Raw genomic sequence first — 21,798 nt, 5'->3', positions numbered from 1 at the left:
CTCTCTCAAACAATAGGCATCTATTACTCAATGAAGTTCATTATTCTGTTTGTCTTGTTTAAAGTATTCTAAAATCCCTAAGTATTAGTCATCAAAGAAAAACACATCTAACAAACATCTATTTAAGTCTATCAGTACAAACTGGGTGGAGTTCACTGTGCTATAGAGTCTGCTGCTGTAACCATGATTATGGCATCATAATGGCCAGTAGCAACATGAAGGGTGTATCTATCCTGGCAAGCCTGAGGAGTACGTGGCAGTCAGTTTCAACTGCTTAGGAAGGCAATACTGCAAATCACAGGGCACACCACGCAAAGGTCTAACATTTCTCCTATGGAAGCCTGGACTGTGGAATTTGTCCCAACATGAAATATAAAATATAAAGACATTGTTTATGATCAATTGCACAAAATATATACTATCAAAAAAATCTAAAAGAATCAACCAAAAAAGACCTGTGTGCAACAAACTACAAAATGTACAACAGGATGTAAAAGAAAATCCTCCTAAGTGGAAAGACACCTCATTCCTGGATGTGCAAAGATTCCAAACTGGCTCTGTTACAAATTAAAAACCGTAATTATTAAAAAATATATAAAACATTAAAAAAACCACCACCATGGACACGTCAGGCCTTTAAAAAAATTTTTAAACACTTATTTTTTCAGATAGTCTGAATACATAAACCTAAACATTAATTCAAATTCATATTGTTTGCTTTTATTTTCTCATCATTTAGTTCATTGGAGCTTTCAAAATAAGGAATATTTAATTTGAAATAATAGTAACTAAGTTTTATGTAAAACTGAGCAGGATAGAAGTGAAAGGGAAAATTTGAACTCAGGTGTTTTTTCCTTTTTGTAATCAATCTTTAATTTTTACAACAAAGATAAAATTACCATATATTCTAAAACTGCTAAACAGGCTTGTAAAATGAGGTAGATTCTGTACAAACTGATAGAAAGTACAGATAATTTTTTTAAAGAAGACTGCAAATAAATCTGTTATAATATGATTCTTTTTTTTGTAAAACAACTTATGTTTATATATGATGAGGACAAACAAAACATACCCTTAGTTTGGGATTGAAATTATAGGGTAGAAACTGACAGCACTGGGTTGAGAGCTTTCATTTTTTGTGTTACAAGTTTCTGTATGGTTTGACTTTTTAGAAATCAATCATTTGCCACTCACTTTTGAAATCAAAGAACAAAATTTCTGAAAGGTATAAAAACTGAGGAAAGAATATCCTTTATCTTTCCACTAGGACCCAACTTTGTTAGTAACAGATTACTATACAAATCAAACGTATGCTAGTATGACTTTTACAGGCATCTTGGTGAGGCATGAAATTCTTCCTTGGTAACTAGAAGTGACCACCAGCCTTGCATAGCTTAATGAAAGAAGAGGGAAGAAACCGACAGATGGCATCTGACTGTTGTCAAATTTGAATGGACTTCAAATTTGAGAGTTGAAGGCATGTTGTTTCTGAATTTACTTAAATTTCTTCAACTGTTTCACAAAATCTTTCATCATTAAAATACAGTAATTAGTGTTGCTGGGTTAACTGAGAAGTGCCAATACAAAGTAACAAAACAATGTACAAGGAAAACAAACCTCCACAATCTTTCATTCTTGATCCTTCTTCAAGTAATCAATTTGCCAACTTTCAAAGCTTCAAATTTCCAAACTATTCTCAGACATTAGTTATTGAAATGTCCAGTTTTCAAAACTGGACTTCAACTGAACTGGCCTCCAGGTTTCCTTGGAGATTGGAACTCAGTGAATTGAGAATTCTTTTTTTTTAAAGAGATACAGGCCAACTTAAAGATGATTAACATTTTTATATGTGTAAAGATATCTGCTTTCACATGCCAAATATCCTATTAAAATTTAACAATCTGTAAGAGCTATATGTAGAATTAAACCATACTGCTAAATAAGAACTGAAATCTTTACAGGAGTACATTGAACATTTTGAACTAACTTTTTTGTCAATATTTAAAATGACTTGATCCCTTTCTTAATGAGTAAATCTGATCCTAAAGAAGGTATTAGGAGAAATGAAAATAAAAAATAAAAATTATGGTTACACAAGACTCAAGGGAATAAGTTCAAAGCAGCAGTGAGCACATCCTTGTGAGGAGCAGGGAACAGTATTGGAAATAGGGTGTTACCAAATTACAGTGTGCTAAAATAGGATGAAAAGTTTTGACTGATATGGTACACGTCCAATTGCTCAAATATTTAAAGAATAAATACTTTGTAAGCTGGATCTGTGGACAGAGATAAAAATAAAATACAGGTAGGGTCCTATCTTTCAAGAAGCTCATTCTTAGTTGAAAGGACAGAGCTCCTGGCTTACACCAGGAGGAGACAAGAGAGTCTGTAGTGGTGCCTTTTCTAGGGGGTTTTATAGGCAGTTAAAGATTTTTCAAGAACATGAAAGAAAGCTTAGGGGTGTGGACTTATTAAGTGGTCCCAGGATACTTACAATTAACTTGATACAAGTAACTTCCTGCTCTGTTGATTTCTCCCTGAGATATCAGCATCTTAGTCTGGGGGCTTATGAAACAAGACCACCTGCTCAGCCCCCAAGGTGGGCTGAGACATTGTTTGCTGAAGAGTAAATTAAGTGCAATCTTATCTTTAAGGTGGAATCCTTTTTGCCTTTTACTGTGTTATGGCTGGGCTTGCATCCTAAATTAGTTTGCCCAGTTTGCAAAATCACTTCATCAGATCTGAAGGAGGAAAGACAGCACATAGGCCTGGGCCTTTTAGCATGCTAAAGTGAATTTTACACGTGATTATAAATGATTAGCATAAAATAAACATGTGCTGCTCTTCTTTGTCTGGAGTATACCAACTGCTCTCACTGAAGAATGACTCTAGAGCTGAATGTTTAACACAGAGTTTTAGTAGGGGGTTTCCTTGCATGTAGTTACATTGCTCTGACTGCAAATATCCGGCCTTGTTTTTTTCCGGAGGCCCTCACCCTACTCTGACTACACTCACGGTCCCTGTCTCATTCCCTGGAAGAGACCCTAGCTGCTGCTAAGGAAAGGGGGTGATGACCACTCTGGCTGCTTCATGCTGAGAGGGAGCGCAGTGAGGGGTGCAACTAGGTCTCCATCAGTAGTCCGTTGAGAGGGCCTCAGAAGACTGGCGCTTCTATTCCAGGCTCTATTTTTATTACTATTTTCAGTTTTACTACTTCTAGGCAAGATAGAACAAATTGTGTTATTAGGTTAAGTAGCAACATCTGGAGTTTGGATTTTCCATTCTGGAAGAACAGACTTGACAAGGAGATTAAAGAATGCATGGCTGAATATGAGGATTTGAAATAGTATAACTCTAATTGAGAATCATAGCTAGATATCTTGGGGAAACTAGAATTCTGGATCTGGTCTATGTCCCAATGACTAGTATTAGGACTCAGTATAGACAAGGATACATTATTGTAACAATACTTTTCTCTAAAATCACCCTCATTTTTATTAGAAGTAACCAGATTAAGAAAATTATTAACACTTGGCTTGATTATTTGCATAAGTGCAGCAAGAAAAGCAATTGATTACATAGGCTCTTTTAAATGTGCTTTGCTGGAACTTTTTATAAGGAATTTCAGATTGGACTTTTAAAGGCCACTTGAAGCCAGAAGGCCAAGCAAGACTTGCCATTAGGTTTTGCCTGCAGTACCTGTAAATTTGGGTAAATTCCTCTCTTCTTGAGGTTCCCAAGACATTCTTGAGGTTCCTGCACCTGCCAGGAAGTGACCTTCCTTACTCACCTGGTAAGGCTGCTGGGAACCCTCTAAGCAAGGTACCAAGCCAGTTCTTCCAAGGGGCTTTGTTGGCCTCATAAAGTCAACCTTAGCTCCTTAAAGCTGTCTGTTCATATCTGAGTTACACATGTGTCTGAGTTTACACATGTGTCTCCAGTAAAAGCCTTGGTAATATAACCAGTGTTTTTAATTGCTCCTGTTACAAGGACAGCAGATTCTTATTGAGCTTATGCAAATAAACACACTGCCATGAAATATAAAAAATAGTCATTGAGAGTTTTTAAATTCTGGAGGGATCAGGTACAGAGAAAGATAAATGTTTCAATTCCATTTATAAAGATTAAACTGTTGTCAGCTTAAAATAAAAAGCTTAAAACACTTTATCAGCAACATTTGAAACAAAAAGCCACAAAATCATTTTCTTTAGTTTACTTAATCCTATGTAACCAATACCTGTTCTGCTGAAATCTACTTCTTTATTAGTTTATAAATAATAAAACAGTGACTATAAATGACAAAAGACTTAAAAATGACAATGGAAACTGGAGCCAAGATGGCGGCATGAGGAGAGCAGCAGGAATCTCCTCCCAAAACCATATATATTTTTGAAAATACAACAAATACAACTATCCCTAAAAGAGAGACCAGAACATACAGGACAACAGCCAGGCTACATTTGCACCTGTGAGAACCCAGCGCCTCGTGAAGGGGGTAAGATACAAGCGCCCCTCCCCCCAGCACCCAGCGGGAGGAGAGGAGTCAGAGTGGAGAGGGAGAGGGAGCCCAGGACTGCTTAACATCCAGCCCTAGCCATCTGCACCAGAGCACAGACACACAATGCGTGGGGTGCTGGATTCTAGGGAAAGGGGACAGTAAAACCTGTGAGTGGGTCCCTGCAGCTAGCGCCCCGGGACAAAGAAAAGCGAGTGCTTTTTGAAAGACTTAAACGGACAGGGACCCCACAGATGGACTGAAACATCCTGGGACACTTAGCCCAGCAGCTGGGAATCCCAGGGAACTCTTGGTGCCCTAACCCCCTGGGTGGCAGCACAGCTCGGAAGCCCCTCATGGAGATAAACAGCTTCCCGCCCGTTTCCCCTCCAATGCCCACCCTGCCATAGTGGAGCAGCAGCATGAGGCTGGCCACACCCACAGCAGCAGGGCAGAGATTCTTTCACAGCAGCCAGGCAAGAATTAGAAACCCCGTCTGCACACAGCTGCCCAGCACAAGCCACTAAGGGTCGCCGTTCTCCCAGGAGAAGAGGGCCACAAACCAACAAGAAGGGGAGTTCCAAGCCGACACATGCGCCAGCTCACCACAACTACCTCTACCGCCATGAAAAGGCAGAAGAATTTGATACAGACCAGACTAACCCAGATATCCTCACCTGAGAAGGAATCTGGGGAGATAGACCTAACCAATCCCCCTGAAAAAGAATTCAAAATAAAGGTCATAAACATGCTAACGGAGCTGCAGAGAAATATGCAAGAGCTAAGGGATGAAGTCCAGAAGGAGATTACAGAAATTAAACAATCTCTGGAAGGATTTATAAGCAGAATGGATAAGATGCAAGAGGCCATTGATGGAATAGAAACCAGAGAAAAGGAATTCATAGAAGCTGATGCAGAGAGAGATAAAAGGATCGCAAGGAATGAAACAATATTAAGAGAACTGTGTGAATAATCCAAAAGGAACAATATCTGCATTATAGGGGTACCAGAAGAAGAAGAGAGAGAAAAAGGACTAGAAAGTGTATTTGAAGAAATAATTGCTGAGAACTTCCCCAAACTGGGGGAGGAAATAATAGTTCAGACCATGGAAGTACACAGAACTCCCAACAGAAGGGACCCAAGGAGGACAACACCAACACAGATAGTAACTAAATGGCAAAGATCAAGGACAAGGACAGAGACTTAAAGGCAGCTAAACAGAGGAAAAAGGTCACCTATAAAGGAAAACCCATCAGGCTATCTATCATCAGACTTCTCAACAGAAACCTTAAAGGCCAGAAGAGAATGGCAGGATATATTTAATGCAATGAAACAGAAGGGCCTTGAACCAAGAATACTGTATCCAGCATGATTATCATTTAAATATGAAGGAGGGATTAAACAATTCCTAGACAAGCAAAAGTTGAGGGAATCTGCCTCCCACAAACCACCTCTACAGGGTATTTTACAGGGACTGCTCTAGATGGGAGCACTCCTAAGGCTAAAGAGATGTCACCAGAGAATATAAAATCACAACAAAGAAAGCAGACCGGCCAAATACTAACTAAAGGCAAAAAATAAAATCAGCTACCCACAAAAGCAGTTAAAGGAGCACAAAAGAGCCCAGAATAAAACACCCATTTACATTTAGGGTGAGTATTGAAAGATATGTACTTATTGCCATTGCAGGCTTTAGATTTGTGGTTACCAAAGGTTCAAGTTTGCTTCGTTAGTATCTTACTGCCTAACTTAACTCCCTTATTGTGCTATTATAGACACTGTCTGGTGATTCTTTATTTCTCTTCCTTCTTATTCCTCCTCCTCCATTCTTTATATGTTGGGTGTTGTATTCTGTGCTCTTTTGTAAATGGACTGAACGCACCAATCAAAAGACACAGAGTAACAGAATGGATAAAAAAGAAAGACCCATCTATATGCTGCTTACAAGAGACCCATCTCAAACCCAAAGACATGCACAGATATAAAGTTAAGGGATGGAAAAAGATATTTCATGCAAACAATAGGGAGAAAAAAGCAGGTGTTGCAGTACTAGTATCAGACAAAATAAACTTCAAAACAAGGAAAGTAACAAAAGATAAAGAAGGACATTACATAATGATAAAGGGGTCAGTCCAACAGGAGAATATAACCATTATAAATATATATGCACCCAACACAGGAGCACCAGCATATGTGAAATAAATACTAACAAAACTAAACGAGGAAATAGAATGCAATGCATTCATTATAGGAGAGAATTCAACACACCACTCACTCCAAAGGATAGATCCACCAACAGAAAATATGTAAGAACACAGAGGCACTGAACAACACACTAGAACAGATGGACCTAACAGACATCTATAGAACTCTACATCCAAAAGCAACAGAATATCTTCTCAAGTGCACATGGAACATTCTCCAGTATAGACCACATTACTAGGCCACAAAAAGAGCCTCAATAAATTCCAAAAGATTGAAATTCTACCAACCAACTTTTCAGACCACAAAGGAATAAAACTAGAACTAAATTGTTCAAAGAAAGCAAAAAGGCCCACAAACACATGGAGGCTTAACAACACGCTCCTAAATAATCAATGAATCCATGACCAAGCCAAAATAGAGATCAAGCAATATATGGAAACAAATAACAACAACACAAAGCCCCAACTTCTGTGGGTCGCAGCAAAAGCAGTCTTAGGAGAAAAAGTATATAGCAATCCAGGCATATTTAAAGAAGGAAGAACAATTCCAAATGATTAGTCTAATGTCACAATTAGCGAAATTGGAAAAAGAAGAACAAATGAGGCCAAAAGTCAACAGGAGGGACATAATAAAGATCAAAGAAGAAATAAATAAAATTAAGAAGAATAAAACAATAGCAAAAATCAATGAAACCAAGAGCTGGTTCTTTGAGAAAATAAACAAAATAGATAAGCCTCTAGCCAGACTTATTAAGAGACAAAGAGAGATGGATTAAAGATGGCGGCATGAGAGGAGAGACAGAGGCTTCCTCCTAAAACTGGATACAATTAGAAAATTTAATTGGCGCAACTAATCCTGAGAGAGCAACAGGAAACAGGATGGCGCCAGACTGCACACACCTGGAGAAAAGAGCGGACCTCAGCGAACCGGGTAACTTACCAGAGCTGTGGCTCCGCGGGACCGAGCCCCTCCCCCACCCCAGCTCACCGGTGGGAGGAAAAGAAACGGAGCAGGGAGGGAGTGGAAGGCTTGGGACTGCTGAATACCTAGCTCCAGAGATCTGCGCTGGGTGCACAAACCTACATTTCATGGTGCTTTCATGAGACTCGCATGGAAAGTTAATACAGGCAGAGTTCCTGGGGAGACTGGGATTCCGGCTGCTTGTGGAAAGGAGGGATCCATATCTGGCTGCTCCGGGACAAAAACTTATACCTGTGTGCCCGGCCCACTGGCTCAGGCAGTGGAGACAGGCACATCAGCCAGGAGGCGGGGAACAGCTCTTTCCTACCCCCAGGCACCAGTACCGCTCCCCTGCGACCCTAACATTGCTTCAGAGATTCAGCAGTACCAGAATAGAGCTTCTGGACACTAGAGGGCGCCATATACAAACATGAAACGCCAAAGGAACCTTGTCCAGAGTAAAATTGTTAATACAACTCCTGAGAAAGATTTAAATGATATGGACCTCATGACTCTTCCTGAAAGGGAGTTCAAAATAAAAATAATCAACATCCTAATGGAGGTACGGAAAGACATCCAAGAACTCAGGAATGAGTTCAGGTCAGAGATCCAATCATTAAAGAACACAATGGAGGGTATTAAAAGCAGGTTGGATAGGGTGGAGGAGACAAAAAATGAAATAGAAACTAGAGAAGAGGAATACAAAGAAGCTGAGGCACAGAGAGAAAAAAGGATCTCTAAAGATGTAAGAATATTGAGAGAACTGTGTGACCAATCCAAGTGGAACAATATTTGCATTATAGGGATACCAGAAGAAGAAGAGAGAGAGAAAGGGATAGAAAGTGTCTTTGAGGAGGTAGTTGCTGAAAACTTCCCCAATCTGGGGAAGGAGATAGTCTCTCAGGCGATGGAGATCCACAGATCCCCCTACACAAGGGACCCAAGGAAGACAACACCAAGACACATAGTAATTAAAATGGGAAAGATCAAGGATAAGGACAGACTGTTAAAAGCAGCCAGAGGCAGAAATAAGATCACATACAAAGGAAAGCCCATCAGACTAACAACAGACTTCTCAGCAGAAACCTTACAGGCCAGAAGGGAGGGGCATGATGTATTTAATGCCATGAAGCAGACGGGCCTGGAACCAAGATGACTTTATCCAGCAAGATTATCATTTAAATTTGAAGGAGGGATTAAACAATTTCCAGATAAGCAAAAGCTGAGAGGGTTTACCTCCCACAAACCATCTCTGCAGTGTATTTTGGAGGCACTGCTATAGAAGGAAGTGTTCCTAGGGGTGGATAGCTGTCACCAGAGGTAGGAAAATTATGGTAGGGAGGGTGGAGCACCTGATTGCAAGGCAAATGCAAAACTAAATTGACTATCCCCAAAGCCAATCAAGGGATAGAGAAAAAGTATAGAATCTGATACCTAATATATAAAGAATGAAGGAGGAAGAAAAAGGAGGAGAAATAGAAAAGAACCTTTAGATTGTGTTTGTAACACCATACTAAGTGAGTTAAGTTAGACTCTTAGATAGTAAGGAAAGTAACCTGGAACCTTTGGTAACCACAAATCTAAAGCCTGAAATGGCAATAAGTACATACCTATCAATAATCACCCAAAATGTAAATGGACTGAATGCACCAATCAAAAGACACAGAGTCACTGAATGGATAAAAAAACAAGACCCATCTATATGCTGCTTACAAGAGACTCACCTCAAACCCAAAGACATGCACAGACTAAAAGTCAAGGGATGGAAAAAGATATTTCATGTAAACAATAGAGAGAAAAAAGCAGGTGTTGCAGTACTAGTATCAGACAAAATAGACTTCAAAACAAAGAAAGTAACAAGAGATAAAGAAGGACATTACATAATGATAAAGGGGTCAGTCCAACAAGAGGATATAACCATTATAAATATATATGCACCCAACACAGGAGCACCAGCATATGTGAAACAAATACTAACAGAACTAAAGGAGGAAATAGATTGCAATGCATTCATTTTAGGAGACTTCAACACACCATTCACTCCAAAGGACAGATCCACCAGACAGAAAACAAGTAAGGACACACAGGCACTGAACAACACACTAGAACAGATGGACCTAATAGACATCTATAGAACTCCACACCCAAAAGCAACAGGATACACATTCTTCTCAAGTGCACATGGAACATTTTCCAGAATAGACCACATACTAGGCCACAAAAAGAGCCTCAGTAAAATTAAAAAGATTGAAATCCTACCAACCAACTTTTCAGAGCACAAAGGTATAAAACTAGAAATAAATTGGACCAAGAAATCAAAAAGGCTCACAAACACATGGAGGCTTAACAACACGCTTCTAAACAGTTAATGGATCAACGACCAAATTAAAATGGAGATCCAGCAATATATGGAAATAAATGACAACAACAACACAAAGCCCCAACTTCTATGGGACGCAGCGAAAGCAGTCTTAAGAGGAAAGTGTATAGCAATCCAGGCATATTTAAAGAAGGAAGAACCCAAATGAATAGTCTAACGTCACAGTTTTCAAAATTGGAAAAAGAAGAACAAATAAGGCCTAAAGTCAGCAGAAGGAGGGACATAATAAAGATCAGAGAAGAAATAAACAAAATTGAGAAGAATAAAACAATAGAAAAAAATCAATGAAACCAAGAGCTGGTTCTTTGAGAAAATAAACAAAATAGATAAGCCTCTAGCCAGACTTACTAAGAGAAAAAGAGTATCAACACACATCAACAGAAACAGAAATGAGAAAGGAAACATCACGATGGACCCAACAGAAATACAAAATTTAAAAATGGGCAGAGGAGCTGAACAGACAGTTCTCCAAAGAAATTCAGATGGCCAAAAGACACATGAAAAGATGCTCCACATCGCCAGTATCAGAGAAATGCAAATTAAAACCACAATGAGATATCACCTCACACCAGTAAGGATGGCCACCATCCAAAAGACAAACAACAACAAATGTTGGCGAGGTTGCGGAGAAAAGGGAACCCTCCTACACTGCTGGTGGGAATGTAAATTAGTTCAACCATTGTGGAAAGCAATATGGAGGTTCCTCAAAATGTTCAAAATAGACTTACCATTTGACCCAGGAATTTCACTTCTAGGAATTTACCCTAATAATGCAACACTCCAGTTTGAAAAAGACAGATGCACCCCTATGTTTATCGCAGCTCTCTTTACAATATCCAAGCAATGGAAGCAACCTAAATGTCCATCAGTAGATGAATGGATAAAGAAGATGTGGTACATACACACAATGGAATATTATTCAGCCATAAGAAGAAAACAAATCCTACCATTTGCAACAACATGGATGGAGCTAGAGGGTATTATGCTCAGTGAAAGAAGCCAGGTGGAGAAAGACAAGTATCAAATGATTTCACTCATATATGGAGTAGAAGAACAAAGAAAAACTGAAGGAACAAAACAGCGGCAGAATCACAGAACCCAAGAATGGACTAACAGTTACCAAAGGGAAAGGGACTAGGGAGGGATAAGGGCAGGGAAAAAGAAAGGGGGCATTACTATTAGCATGTATAATGTGGGGGGTGCATGGGGAGGGCTGTGCAACACAGTGAAGACAAGTAGTGATTCTACAGCATCTCATTATGCTGATGGACAGTGACTGTAATGGGTTTGTGGGGGCGACTTGGTGAAGGGTGGAGCGTAGTAAACGTAATGTTCTTAATGTAATTGTAGATTAATGACAAGAAAATTTTAAAAAATGACAATGGTTTAAGTTCCGATGACAGATTAGTGTAAGACGGTTGACATAAGGAAATTAGGATATTTCTGTACACACAAAACATTCAGTTACAAAGTTTAACATCATTCCCTTTGATAGTGCTTTCCAAGTAATTAAGCAGGTAATTATATGTCAGGTAAATAAGCCAAATTAGCCAAATACTTTACCCAATGAGAAAAAATTCCTCTGACATGTTCCAGGGGCTCTCTGGACAATATCAGAGTTAACTAGAGGTAAAAAAAAAAGCACCTTTTTGAATTTGAATCTGGGACCCTGTCAGAAGAAAGTTTTTAAGTCACTTGCTTAAATAAGATTATAGGTTGCCATGAAGCAATATGTATCCATTTAACCAGAATGACAACAAAATACCTCAAAGGCAAATTCAGAAAATTACAGAGTACTTAGACAACTCATTGAGACTTTAAGCAGGAAAAACTGCTTTGATAAAACAATTAGAAAACTGTTTGCAATCTTTCAACATTAAGTGCTCTTAATGAAAACTCTTTAAGAAAACTCTCTTTTTCACTGAAAACAAAATTTTCTTTGCTGTGTACTTGATGTCGACTTATTTGCTTCAATTTCACATAGCATGACTATATCAATTTTTCCACAAACTTTCTACAACTTTTTTTTACATTCAGTGTTTTCTCTTTAAATAAACGACTGTACTTTTGAACAGATACCACCTTCTTTTACCCTCAACAAAACGAATTTCCATTCCTTACACCTTCTTTTATTAAAACACACATTTTTTTCTAGCAAACAGATGTTTTCTTTATTACTTTAAGTAGTTTTATTTAGAACTTAAAACCATTAGGAACCTTAATTTTCAGTGAACACTGAGAAGTAGGCTATTGTAAACCATTACGCTAGCATCCTTTAGATTGAGAAATCTATGAATACATTTTATAATTTCTGTAACTATGAGCTTTACAGCACAATCTCTCACTAAGCACAAAGTATGTCTACTTAACTTAGCAAAACTTTCTTTAAGGTTTTAGGTTACCACAAAGATTCTCAGGCCCTTTGTAGGTATACACACTGTAACACACTATTATTAAGATGTTCACTTGCTACACTTAGTTTACTCATTCCCAACAACCATGCTAGATTACTCACAAAACTTTTACCAAACATTAGACAAAGTCAAGCCTCTTTTTCAAGCATTTTTTCTTAAAAGATTTAACAGATAACATCAACTTAAATGACTTTAGGTAAACTTAGGCAGCTGATAACCATAAGGACATGTCCGTTTCAGTTCAACTTAAATTAGCATTAATGCTTAATATCTTCTATTAGAATTTTGGAAGGTTTGAAATGCCCAATTTTCACAAGCGCTTGTTTCTAAATCAATTTTTATTAATACCATCCGGAGGTAGAAAAAATATTTTTCATTTACACACTTAGACACAAATATACAGATTGAGACGTAATGACTACAGTTGGCAACACTTTTCATAACAGAACATATGCACACACAGATAAACTGATACAAAGATTTGAGTTACTGATATCCAATTGCCTTCTTTCCCTTTAACTTACTAGATTAAAAGTATCCCAATTTTCTAGAATACACTCTAAGAGCGAGTAGTTTACCTATCTGGATTAAGGGTTAGAAGACCCTAGACTAACAGGGCAAATGAAGGCTCTGTACTGATAGGGACTGTGTGTGTCCAGGGGGCTGGAAATGAAATACAAGTATAGTTCTAGCACTAGTCATTTAAAGCCAGTTTGTATTGTAAAAGACAAATTTCTTCCATTTCAGGGAGTCTAGTTTAAAAACCTCCCAATTATTGAAGATAACCTAATAAATAGAATAGATTTTTACCAAAAAAAATTAGAAAACCAGTTCCATATTGTAGTAGTTCATGGGACTTTTGACAATTTTCCTTCCTTGTGGCAAAATATATTTAGGTGCATAACCTTATTATATTGCATACTTCTCTTAGGGGCCAAGCCTCTCTAATCAGAGAGTTTGTATTGAGGCCAGGCTTGTGTGCAGAAGATAAGACACTTCTTTTTCAGGGTCTGGAGATCAAATTTCTCCCAGTTCTTCAGAATGCATGCCAGAGGTGTGTCTGGCTTTAACCTTGAAGAGGAAGCTCCCATCTGGAAGAGAGAGAAAGGCAAGTGTGCGACACCTGATTGGCCTTTCCTCTGTGGGGGCATCCCCTCGCCTTGGAGCCTGGTTACAGTGGTCAATCACCTCCTCTGCCAGGCCTACTGGATTTAACCACTCCTTACCAGCGTGGCCTGCACCTTGCCTTGATTCGCCTCTTGCCTTCCCACTCAGCAAGAGTCTCCTTGGAGCTCTGGATTTAGTGGGACCTTACCAGTGTGCTCCTACTTTACGCCTTTTGGGAGTTTTGCTAGTTTTCTCTACACAAACTTTAGTCATTCCTTGAAGAGTCCTCCTGCCTGTCCGATAAGTGCAGGGACTGTGGTGACCTCTCACTGACTGAGCCTTGGTCAGAGTCACAAGCCCGTTTTGCTTCCCTGGGGCCACAGAAAAGGAAATGCCTAGCCCCAAGATGACTGCCTTTAAGGAAGAGAGATCAATAGAATAGAGCCATGGCTAGAGTTTAAACGGGGCCATTTACATGTACAGTTATCTATACTCAAACACTAGTTTTTGCCACTGCCTGGAAATTTATTTAGCCAGTCAGTCATCTGCGACTCTCGCATAGGCAGCAGCCTAGCCAGAGGTTCACTCAGCACCATGGGATCAATCAGCTGGAGCCAAGATCCAAGGACCACTGTCTACTAGTCTGGTCTGCCCTCGGAGTCCGCAGATTGATAGGAAAGTAGGAAATCGGCTCAGCCACTCCGCGACATTCCCATCCGGAGGCGGGGGATCAAGGAGCAGCAGACACCGGGAAATCTTTCACCCGAGACTTAAGACTGGTAGCTGATGCTAATCATCTTTTAAGTGGCTAACAGGTGCCCAGACACATTTTTATGATATAAAAAGTACAGCAGTAAGTCAGGAATAAGAGCAAAGCGTAGGTCTCCTACCTTGCCATGGTGGGCATTGGGTTCCATGAAATTGAAGTTAGGAGAGAGTTAGGAACGCCCCATGCCTCACTGAGGCCAGGGCGGCCTGAAGAAGCAGGCTGGAAGTCAGAGGCAGAGAAAGAGAGACACTCCTCACAGATACCCAGTCAGGCTATCTGGGCACGCAGGCCTTTGAGAAGCCGCTGAAGTGCAGCCTCAGCCTAGACTCTCGCAGTTGCCCACAGCCTTCCTCAGTCCTCGCGTCCGAGGAGATGCCTCTGAAAGGGAATCCTGGCCTCCACTCAGCTGACTTTCCCGGCTCCCAAGGGAGATGGGGTATCCACTGAGGGAGATGCAGGGGAACCTGCCACTTGAGACTTTGAGATCCGCAGCCAGGCTAGTCCCATTTAAGGGGCTGACAAGCGCCCAGTTTTGTGTGCCATAGACGGCTTCTGTCCATAAGGACAGTAAAGAAAAAAGCAGGCTTAGTGCCGATACTCACCTCTGAAGTTACCCTGGACGAGCCCCCAAAGATGATGCCGGGGTTCTTCTTCATGAGCTTCACAAACACTCAAGGTAGAAGAGCAAGGTACAGGCTTTATATATAGATAGAGTGAAAGGACAGAGCTCCCCAGCTCACGCCAGGAGGAGACAAGAGAGTCCGTAGTGGTGCCTTGTCTAGGGGGTTTTATAGGCAGTTGAGGATTTTTCGAGAACATGAAAAAAACACTTATTAAGTGGTCCCAGGATATTTACAACTAACTTGATACAAGTAACCTCCTGCTCTGTTGATTTCTCCCTGAGATATCAGCATCTTAGTCTGGGGGCATATGAAACAAGGCCACCTGCTCCACCCCCAAGGCGGGCTGAGACATTGTTTGCTAAAGAGTAAATTAAGCGCAATCTTATCTTCAGGGTGGAATCCTTCTTGCCTTTTACTGTGTTATGGCTGGGCTTGCATGCTAAATTAGTTTGCTCAGTTTGCAAAATCACTGCATCAGATCTGAAGAAGGAAAGACAGCACATAGGCCTGGGCCTTTTAGCATATTAAAGTGAATTTTATACATGATTATAAATGATTAGCATAAAATAAACATGTGCTGCTCTTTCTTACCTGGGGTATACTAACTGATCTCACTGAAGAATGACTCCAGAGCTGAATGTTTAACACAGTTTTAGTAGGGCGTTTCCTTGCATGTAGTTACATTGCTCTGACTGCAAATATCCTGCCTTGCTTTTTCCGGAGGCCCTCACCCTACTCTGACTACACCCACGGTCCCTCTCTCACGAGGCTCTAAAGACAGCCCGAGGGTGCAGAGCTCCTCACCCAGTCCTAGACTCTCAGACCTGCTCATTCCAAATCTCCCTTTGCCCGGCAATCTCGCCACCAGCAAAGTGCTGGTCGCTGAGGGAAGGCGACAACCCCTGGACGAGAGCCAGAGCAGGATTTGGATTCGGTGCCGCGGGCCTCGCCCTGGAAGAGCGGCGCCCTCTCCTTCCTCGGCCCCACGAGCTGAAATTCCGCGCCCACTGCGAGCTGGGGGTTCTGGAGTCCGGCAATTCGGGGCTCCCTGAGGGGACCGAGGTACGACGTTGGAGGGCGCCATATTTTCAGTGGGTCTGGGCTGCGGAGGGCAGGGGCCGACCAGTTTCCGGGCCCCGGGAAAAGCGCGGCGCCCCCACAGAAGGGGCAGGAGCGATTTTCTCAGGGATTCTGCGCGCCGAGGTCGGCACGGAGGCGGCGGCGCAGGGCGCGCACGGAGGCTGTACCTGCGGGGCCGGAGCCGCGGTCGGAGACTGCGCGCCCCGCTCGCCCCTCAACCTTCCCGCCGAGACGCGGCGTTCGCGCGCGCAGGCGCAGGGAGCACGCCCCCCGTCCCCGCCGCCCCACCGCCACCGGCGCCCCGGCGCCTGGGCGGAGTCGGGCGCTCGGCGGCACGCACCCGCCCGTCGCTGGAAGCCGAGCGTTCTCCCGGCCGGGGGTTCGCTTTGGAGCCCCGCAGGGCGCGGGAGCTCACTCCTCGAGCAGGGGGAAGCGCCCGGGTTAGTGGATCCGGGCCGAAGAGCAGCCCCAGCCTCTTATCCCTCCCGGGCTGCGGCGGCGGCAGCAGCACCCGCGACTGCGTGCCCAGACTTGGCTGCGATGCCAGCTCTCGGAGGCGAGGTGAGGGGGGCGTTTCCAGAAGCTGGGGCTTCAGGGGACGCGTGGGGAAACTTGGAATTTTGCTGCCTGTGAGGAGCTGCGGCGATTCGGGGATAGGGAGCTGATTCAGAATCTCTGGGTCTTGCGGTGAAAATTGATCTCCAGTCTTTTCCAGAAGATGAGAGAGGAATGAGCTGAAGTTCTCGGCGTTGTCCAAGACACAGTTAAAGAACAGGAGGGTAGGGACGATGTCCTGGAGAAGTGGGCCCAAAATAACAAAAATTACAGACCCCCTGGTGCTCCAAGTGCCACCTACTTTGGCTTCTACGCGTGCCTGGGTGCACTGCGTTGTGGCATCCGTAGGTTGCCCGCCGTCCTTTCTACTCCAGAGCTTGGAGTCAGCGACCTCTTGGAAGTCAGGCGGTGGGGAACCATTATTTATTTTTTAAAGAGACTGTGGTCTCTGCTTTGTGAAGGGGCAAGGGAAGGGCGTGTGTGCTGACCTACAATCCGCTAAGTGCAGGAATGTGCCAGTCTTTTTCCTTGGCAACTTACTGAAGTGATGCCATAGTACTGAGGTCATGTCAGCACTTTGGGGGCTTCATCATTGGAGAGAATTCAAGGGATCACAGAAGTGGGAGTGGGGATGGGGTGGGCAGAGATGAGGGGAAGCTTTCTTCTGGGAGGTAGCCCCCCCCCCCCCATGTTAGGGATTAGACCGGTTCTTCCTGCTCCACCTCATTAAGTGCCTCCAGGGTGAATGTCAGCCATTGAGTTTACAAGATGTTACCGTATTTGATTGCTGATTTGGGATGTCTATGGGAAAATGGGGGCAGTGAAAATGACAAATAGCCTTGAGAGAGGAGGGATATCTGCATGAATGCTATTTTCGTTTTCATTGAGTCCAATAATTGTGGAAAACACCCAGAGTCCAAGATGTGCTTATCTAAAATTAGCATAACCAATTTTGGAGCTGAAATCAGCTGCAGAAAATCCCCACCTATATTGTGAGGTTCCCAGTCTTAGAGGTGGTACCTTGAATCGCAGAAACACAGGCCTCCTTGGATTGGGCAAGTCACTGTTTTTGCTCAGCCTTTGTACCCACTCATTATCAAGGAAATAGGAGAGCTATTAGAGCCTCCATTTTTGGCATTGATGTGCTTCAACCTCCAAAGGGAAAGTGAACTTGACCCTGTTGGATGAAGATGTTCTTTACAGGTATAGACATATTGGTGTGTGTCTTGTATTCTATTCCTGCTAAATTTGTTCAGGGTTTTTCAAACACTGTTCCCTAGAGTATTTTTAGGTGAAGTCAGGTTTTAGAAAGATGTACGTGTGTGTGTGTTTTTCTAGTCCAGTTTCTATCTTTAATACCTGAAAATTATACTGATTCCCTTGTTCCTCCAATCCTTACTCCCAGATCATTCATCCCCAAGAGCAGTTAAGGATGGTTAAAAGTCATGAACAATCTAAACTTTCACCAACTCAGAAAAAAAAAGTACATCTAAGCATGTATTTACTCATTTTATCATTATGCTTCATAACTATATGTCACATATTTTGTGCATGTGCTAGATGTTATATAATAGAAAATACCTTTAAGAAAGTTTTATTGCAAACCCTGCAATCTTCATTCCCAAGTTCATTGCCTTAATATTTATCTAGTTTCTTATGCCTGTCTTAAAGTGTTATAAATTGTGCTTTGTTGCCTCTTGACTGATTCTTATTACAACTTCATGGTTTGATGAAAGGTCTTTTTTTTCTTTAAGAAGATGTTGTCACTTCAAAAGGTTACAAAATGCTTACAAGTTTTAAAGAGCTGTCTGTCAATTTACCGGGCCTTGTTTTGTGTTGTGCGTGTTGTGGTGTGGCATGCCCAGACTCTTGGAGCAGCATCTAAAACTTGTGATCTGTGACATTATTGCCCCAGAATTTTGAGTCATAGTGTTTTCTTGGAGATTTGGGGTGGTGTTTGGCCAATACAGGAAGTACTAAAAAAGTGGTTAATAATTCAAAGTTATTTTTATTGGGTCCAAGAAATTTTAAAGACAAGGAGGAAAACTTAATAAGCAGGACCAGAATGACAGCTTAACATACCCAACTGGAGCCTTTTTAATTACAGCACTTTCTCCCAGAATTTTTAATCCTATTACTTTTATATTTAATAAGGAGACTAGTTAAAATATAAGCCAAACAGAACTATTACAAATAATGGGGATAAATGGTGGGTATAACCACATTTTGCCTTAAGTGAAAATAGTTAAAGAATCTGAATTGTCAGACTCCCCTTGCAGGCCCTCCCAACACCTCTCTTCCTAGTAAGCAGGAGATTTTGAGAGGCAAACCATCTTTGAGGGTGTGGAGACAAAACAAACAAACAAACAACAAAAAAGAAACAAAATGCTTAGTGTAGGTTTCTCCTGTTCCTTGCAACCTTTGGCTCATTGGCAAGTGCCATTTGAATGAGAAATGGTGGATAAGGCTGGGTACAAAATATTTTGGTTGTGAAAGCCTTGATATGTCACCCAGAACTGTGAATTAGGGTTGGGCTCATTTGCCACCCATTTCATAGGGAATTTTCAGAGTTACTGCCAAGACCATAGTTTAGCTTTTTCCTTAACCAGCAATTTAATTTCATCCAAAGTGATGCTGTTCTGAATATGTAGAAAAGTAATGAATATTTGTGTTTCTGTTTACTTTGTAGCCTCAGTCTTAACAAATAAATTTCTCTTAAGTCTTCTATTCACTTATTCAGCACTTGGTTTTGAGGCTTCCCATGTACTTCATGCTAAGAAGACATCCCTGACCCTCACCACACACACTGAATTCCAAAGGGATGATACTCTTTCATACTTTCTCTATCTAATAGATTAGGGTGGGAGATGAGTGTGTGATTAAATAGTTAAAGGACAACAAAATAGAAAGATGAGCAAAGGATGTGAACAGGCAATCCCCAAAAGAAGAATTATGAATGGTCAATAAACATGGGAAAAGATTCTCAACCTCCCTAATGGTCAGGGAAATGAAAATAGAAAACAGATAGATTAGTTTTCTGTCTATGCAATTGACCTACTTTTTAATAGGATGTTAACATCCTTCATTAGATGTGTTGAGGGCAACTCTTTGGTAGGAATATGAATTGTAACATTTAAGGAAAACAGATAGTGTCTTGCCAATGGGTTTCAGCCCCAGGCAAGTTTGCTGTGGATTCAGTGTGACCAAAGAAATTGATAGCAAAACGTTCTTTGGGGTGAAAGGGTTTATTACCTGGCTTGTTCTGCGGCAGTAGGTCGAGCACTAGCATCTCCGCCCAGAGCACTGGGCCGAGCTCTCTATAAGCACAGTAATAGCTTATTGCCTAAAGGTGTGGCAGCGGCAGCCCAGCAACAGGCCAGTTACATCATCAGGTGGTTTAAGTACAGTGAGGATCCTGGCCATAGGAACCCCAACTTCCCCACACTCCACCCCTCCAGGATTCTCACCTTACAATCTACACGCTTTCAATCTTCCGCAATGGTCCCTGTGCGAGAAAGCTGGAGCACTGTAACCAGATTCCACAATAGCAACAGAGGATAACAACTTGGAGATAATAAAAATTAAGATACTGCAACATTTTTTTTTATCATTAATCTACAATTACATGAAGAACATTATCTTTACTAGGCTCCCCCTTTCACCAAGTCCCCCACACATACCCCATTACAGTCACTGTCCATCAGCGTAGTAAGATGCTGTAGAATTACTACTTGTCTTCGCTGTGTTGCACAGCTCTCCCCATGCCCCCCCTGACATTATACATGCTAATCGTAATGCCCCCTTTCTTTTTCCCCACCCTTATTCCTCCCTTCCCACCCATCCTCCCTAGTCCCTTTCCCTTTGGTAACTGTTAGCCCATTCTTGGGTTCTGTGATTCTGCTGCTGTTTTGTTCCTTCAGTTTTTCTTTGTTCTTATACTCCACGTATGAGTGGAATCATTTGATACTTGTCTTTCTCCACCTGGCTTATTTCACTGAGCATAATACCCTCTAGCTCCATCCATGTTGTTGCAAATGGTAGGATCTGTTTTCTTCTTATGGCTGAATAATATTCCATTGTGTATATGTACCACATCTTCTTTGTCCATTCATCTACTGATGGACACTTAGGTTGTTTCCATTTATTGGCTATTGTATGTAGTGCTTCAATAAACAAAGGGGTGCATATGTCTTTTTCAAACTGGGCTGCTGCATTCTTAGGGTAAATTTCTAGAAGTGGAATTCCTGGGTCAAATGGTATGTCTATTTTGAGCTTTTTGAGGAACTTCCATACTGCTTTCCACAATGGTTGAACTAATTTACATTCCCACCAGCAGTGTAGGAGGGTTCCCCTTTCTCCACAATCTTGCCAACATTTGTTGTTGTTTGTCTTTTGGATGGTAGCCATCCTTACTGGTGTGAGGTGATATCTCATTGTGGTTTTAATTTGCATTTCTGTGATGACTAGTGATGTGGAGCATCTTTTCATGTGTCTGTTGGCCATCTGAATTTCTTCTTTGGGGAACTGTCTGTTCCGCTCCTCTGATCATTTTTTAATTGGATTATTTGCTATTTGTTTGTTGAGGTTTGTGAGCTCTTTATATATTTTGGAAGTCAACCCTTTATCGGATGTGTCGTATATGAATATATACTCCCATACTGCAGGGTACCTTTTTGTTCTATTGATGGTGTCCTTTGCTGTACAGAAGCTTTTCAGCTTGATATAGTCCCACTTGTTCATTTTTGCTTTTGTTTCCCTTGCCCGGGGAGATATGTTCATGAGGAAGTTGCTCATGTTTATCTCCAAGATATTTTTGCCTATGTTTTTTTCTAAGATTTTATGGTTTCATGACTTACATTCAGGTCTTTGATCCATTTCGAATATACTTTTGTGTATGGGGTTAGACAATGGTCCAGTTTCATTCTCGTACATGTAGCTGTCCAGTTTTGCCAGCACCATCTGTTGAAGAGACTGTCATTTCCCCATTGTATGTCTATGGCTCCTTTACCGTATATTAATTGACCATATATGTTTGGATTAATATCTGGAGTCTCTATTTTGTTCCACTGGTCTGTGGCTCTGTTCTTGTGCCAGTACCAAACTGTCTTGATTACTGTGGCTTTGTAGTAGAGCTTGAAGTTGGGGAGCGAGATCTCCCCCCCACTTTATTCTTCCTTCTCAGGATTGCTTTGGCTATTCAGGGTCTTTGG

General features: G+C 41.5%; 1 protein-coding gene across 1 annotated transcript in view; it reads left to right on the top strand.

The window, feature by feature from the left end:
• The first annotated feature begins 1,318 nt into the window (after positions 1-1,318).
• LOC130679673 (uncharacterized) overlaps positions 1,319-21,798 on the top strand; it is a 51,537-nt gene continuing 31,057 nt past the window's right edge. The window contains exons 1-2 of the mRNA XM_057489054.1: positions 1,319-1,339; positions 15,722-16,594. Of these exons, the coding sequence (XP_057345037.1) occupies positions 1,319-1,339; positions 15,722-16,594 (894 nt within the window). The remainder of the gene's footprint in view (positions 1,340-15,721; positions 16,595-21,798) is intronic.

This window comes from Manis pentadactyla, chromosome 11 (genome assembly GCF_030020395.1).
Source record: "Manis pentadactyla isolate mManPen7 chromosome 11, mManPen7.hap1, whole genome shotgun sequence".
NCBI lineage: Eukaryota > Metazoa > Chordata > Mammalia > Pholidota > Manidae > Manis > Manis pentadactyla.
Note: the sequence above shows the minus strand (reverse complement) of the source record. Positions and strands in the feature narration are given on the sequence as shown.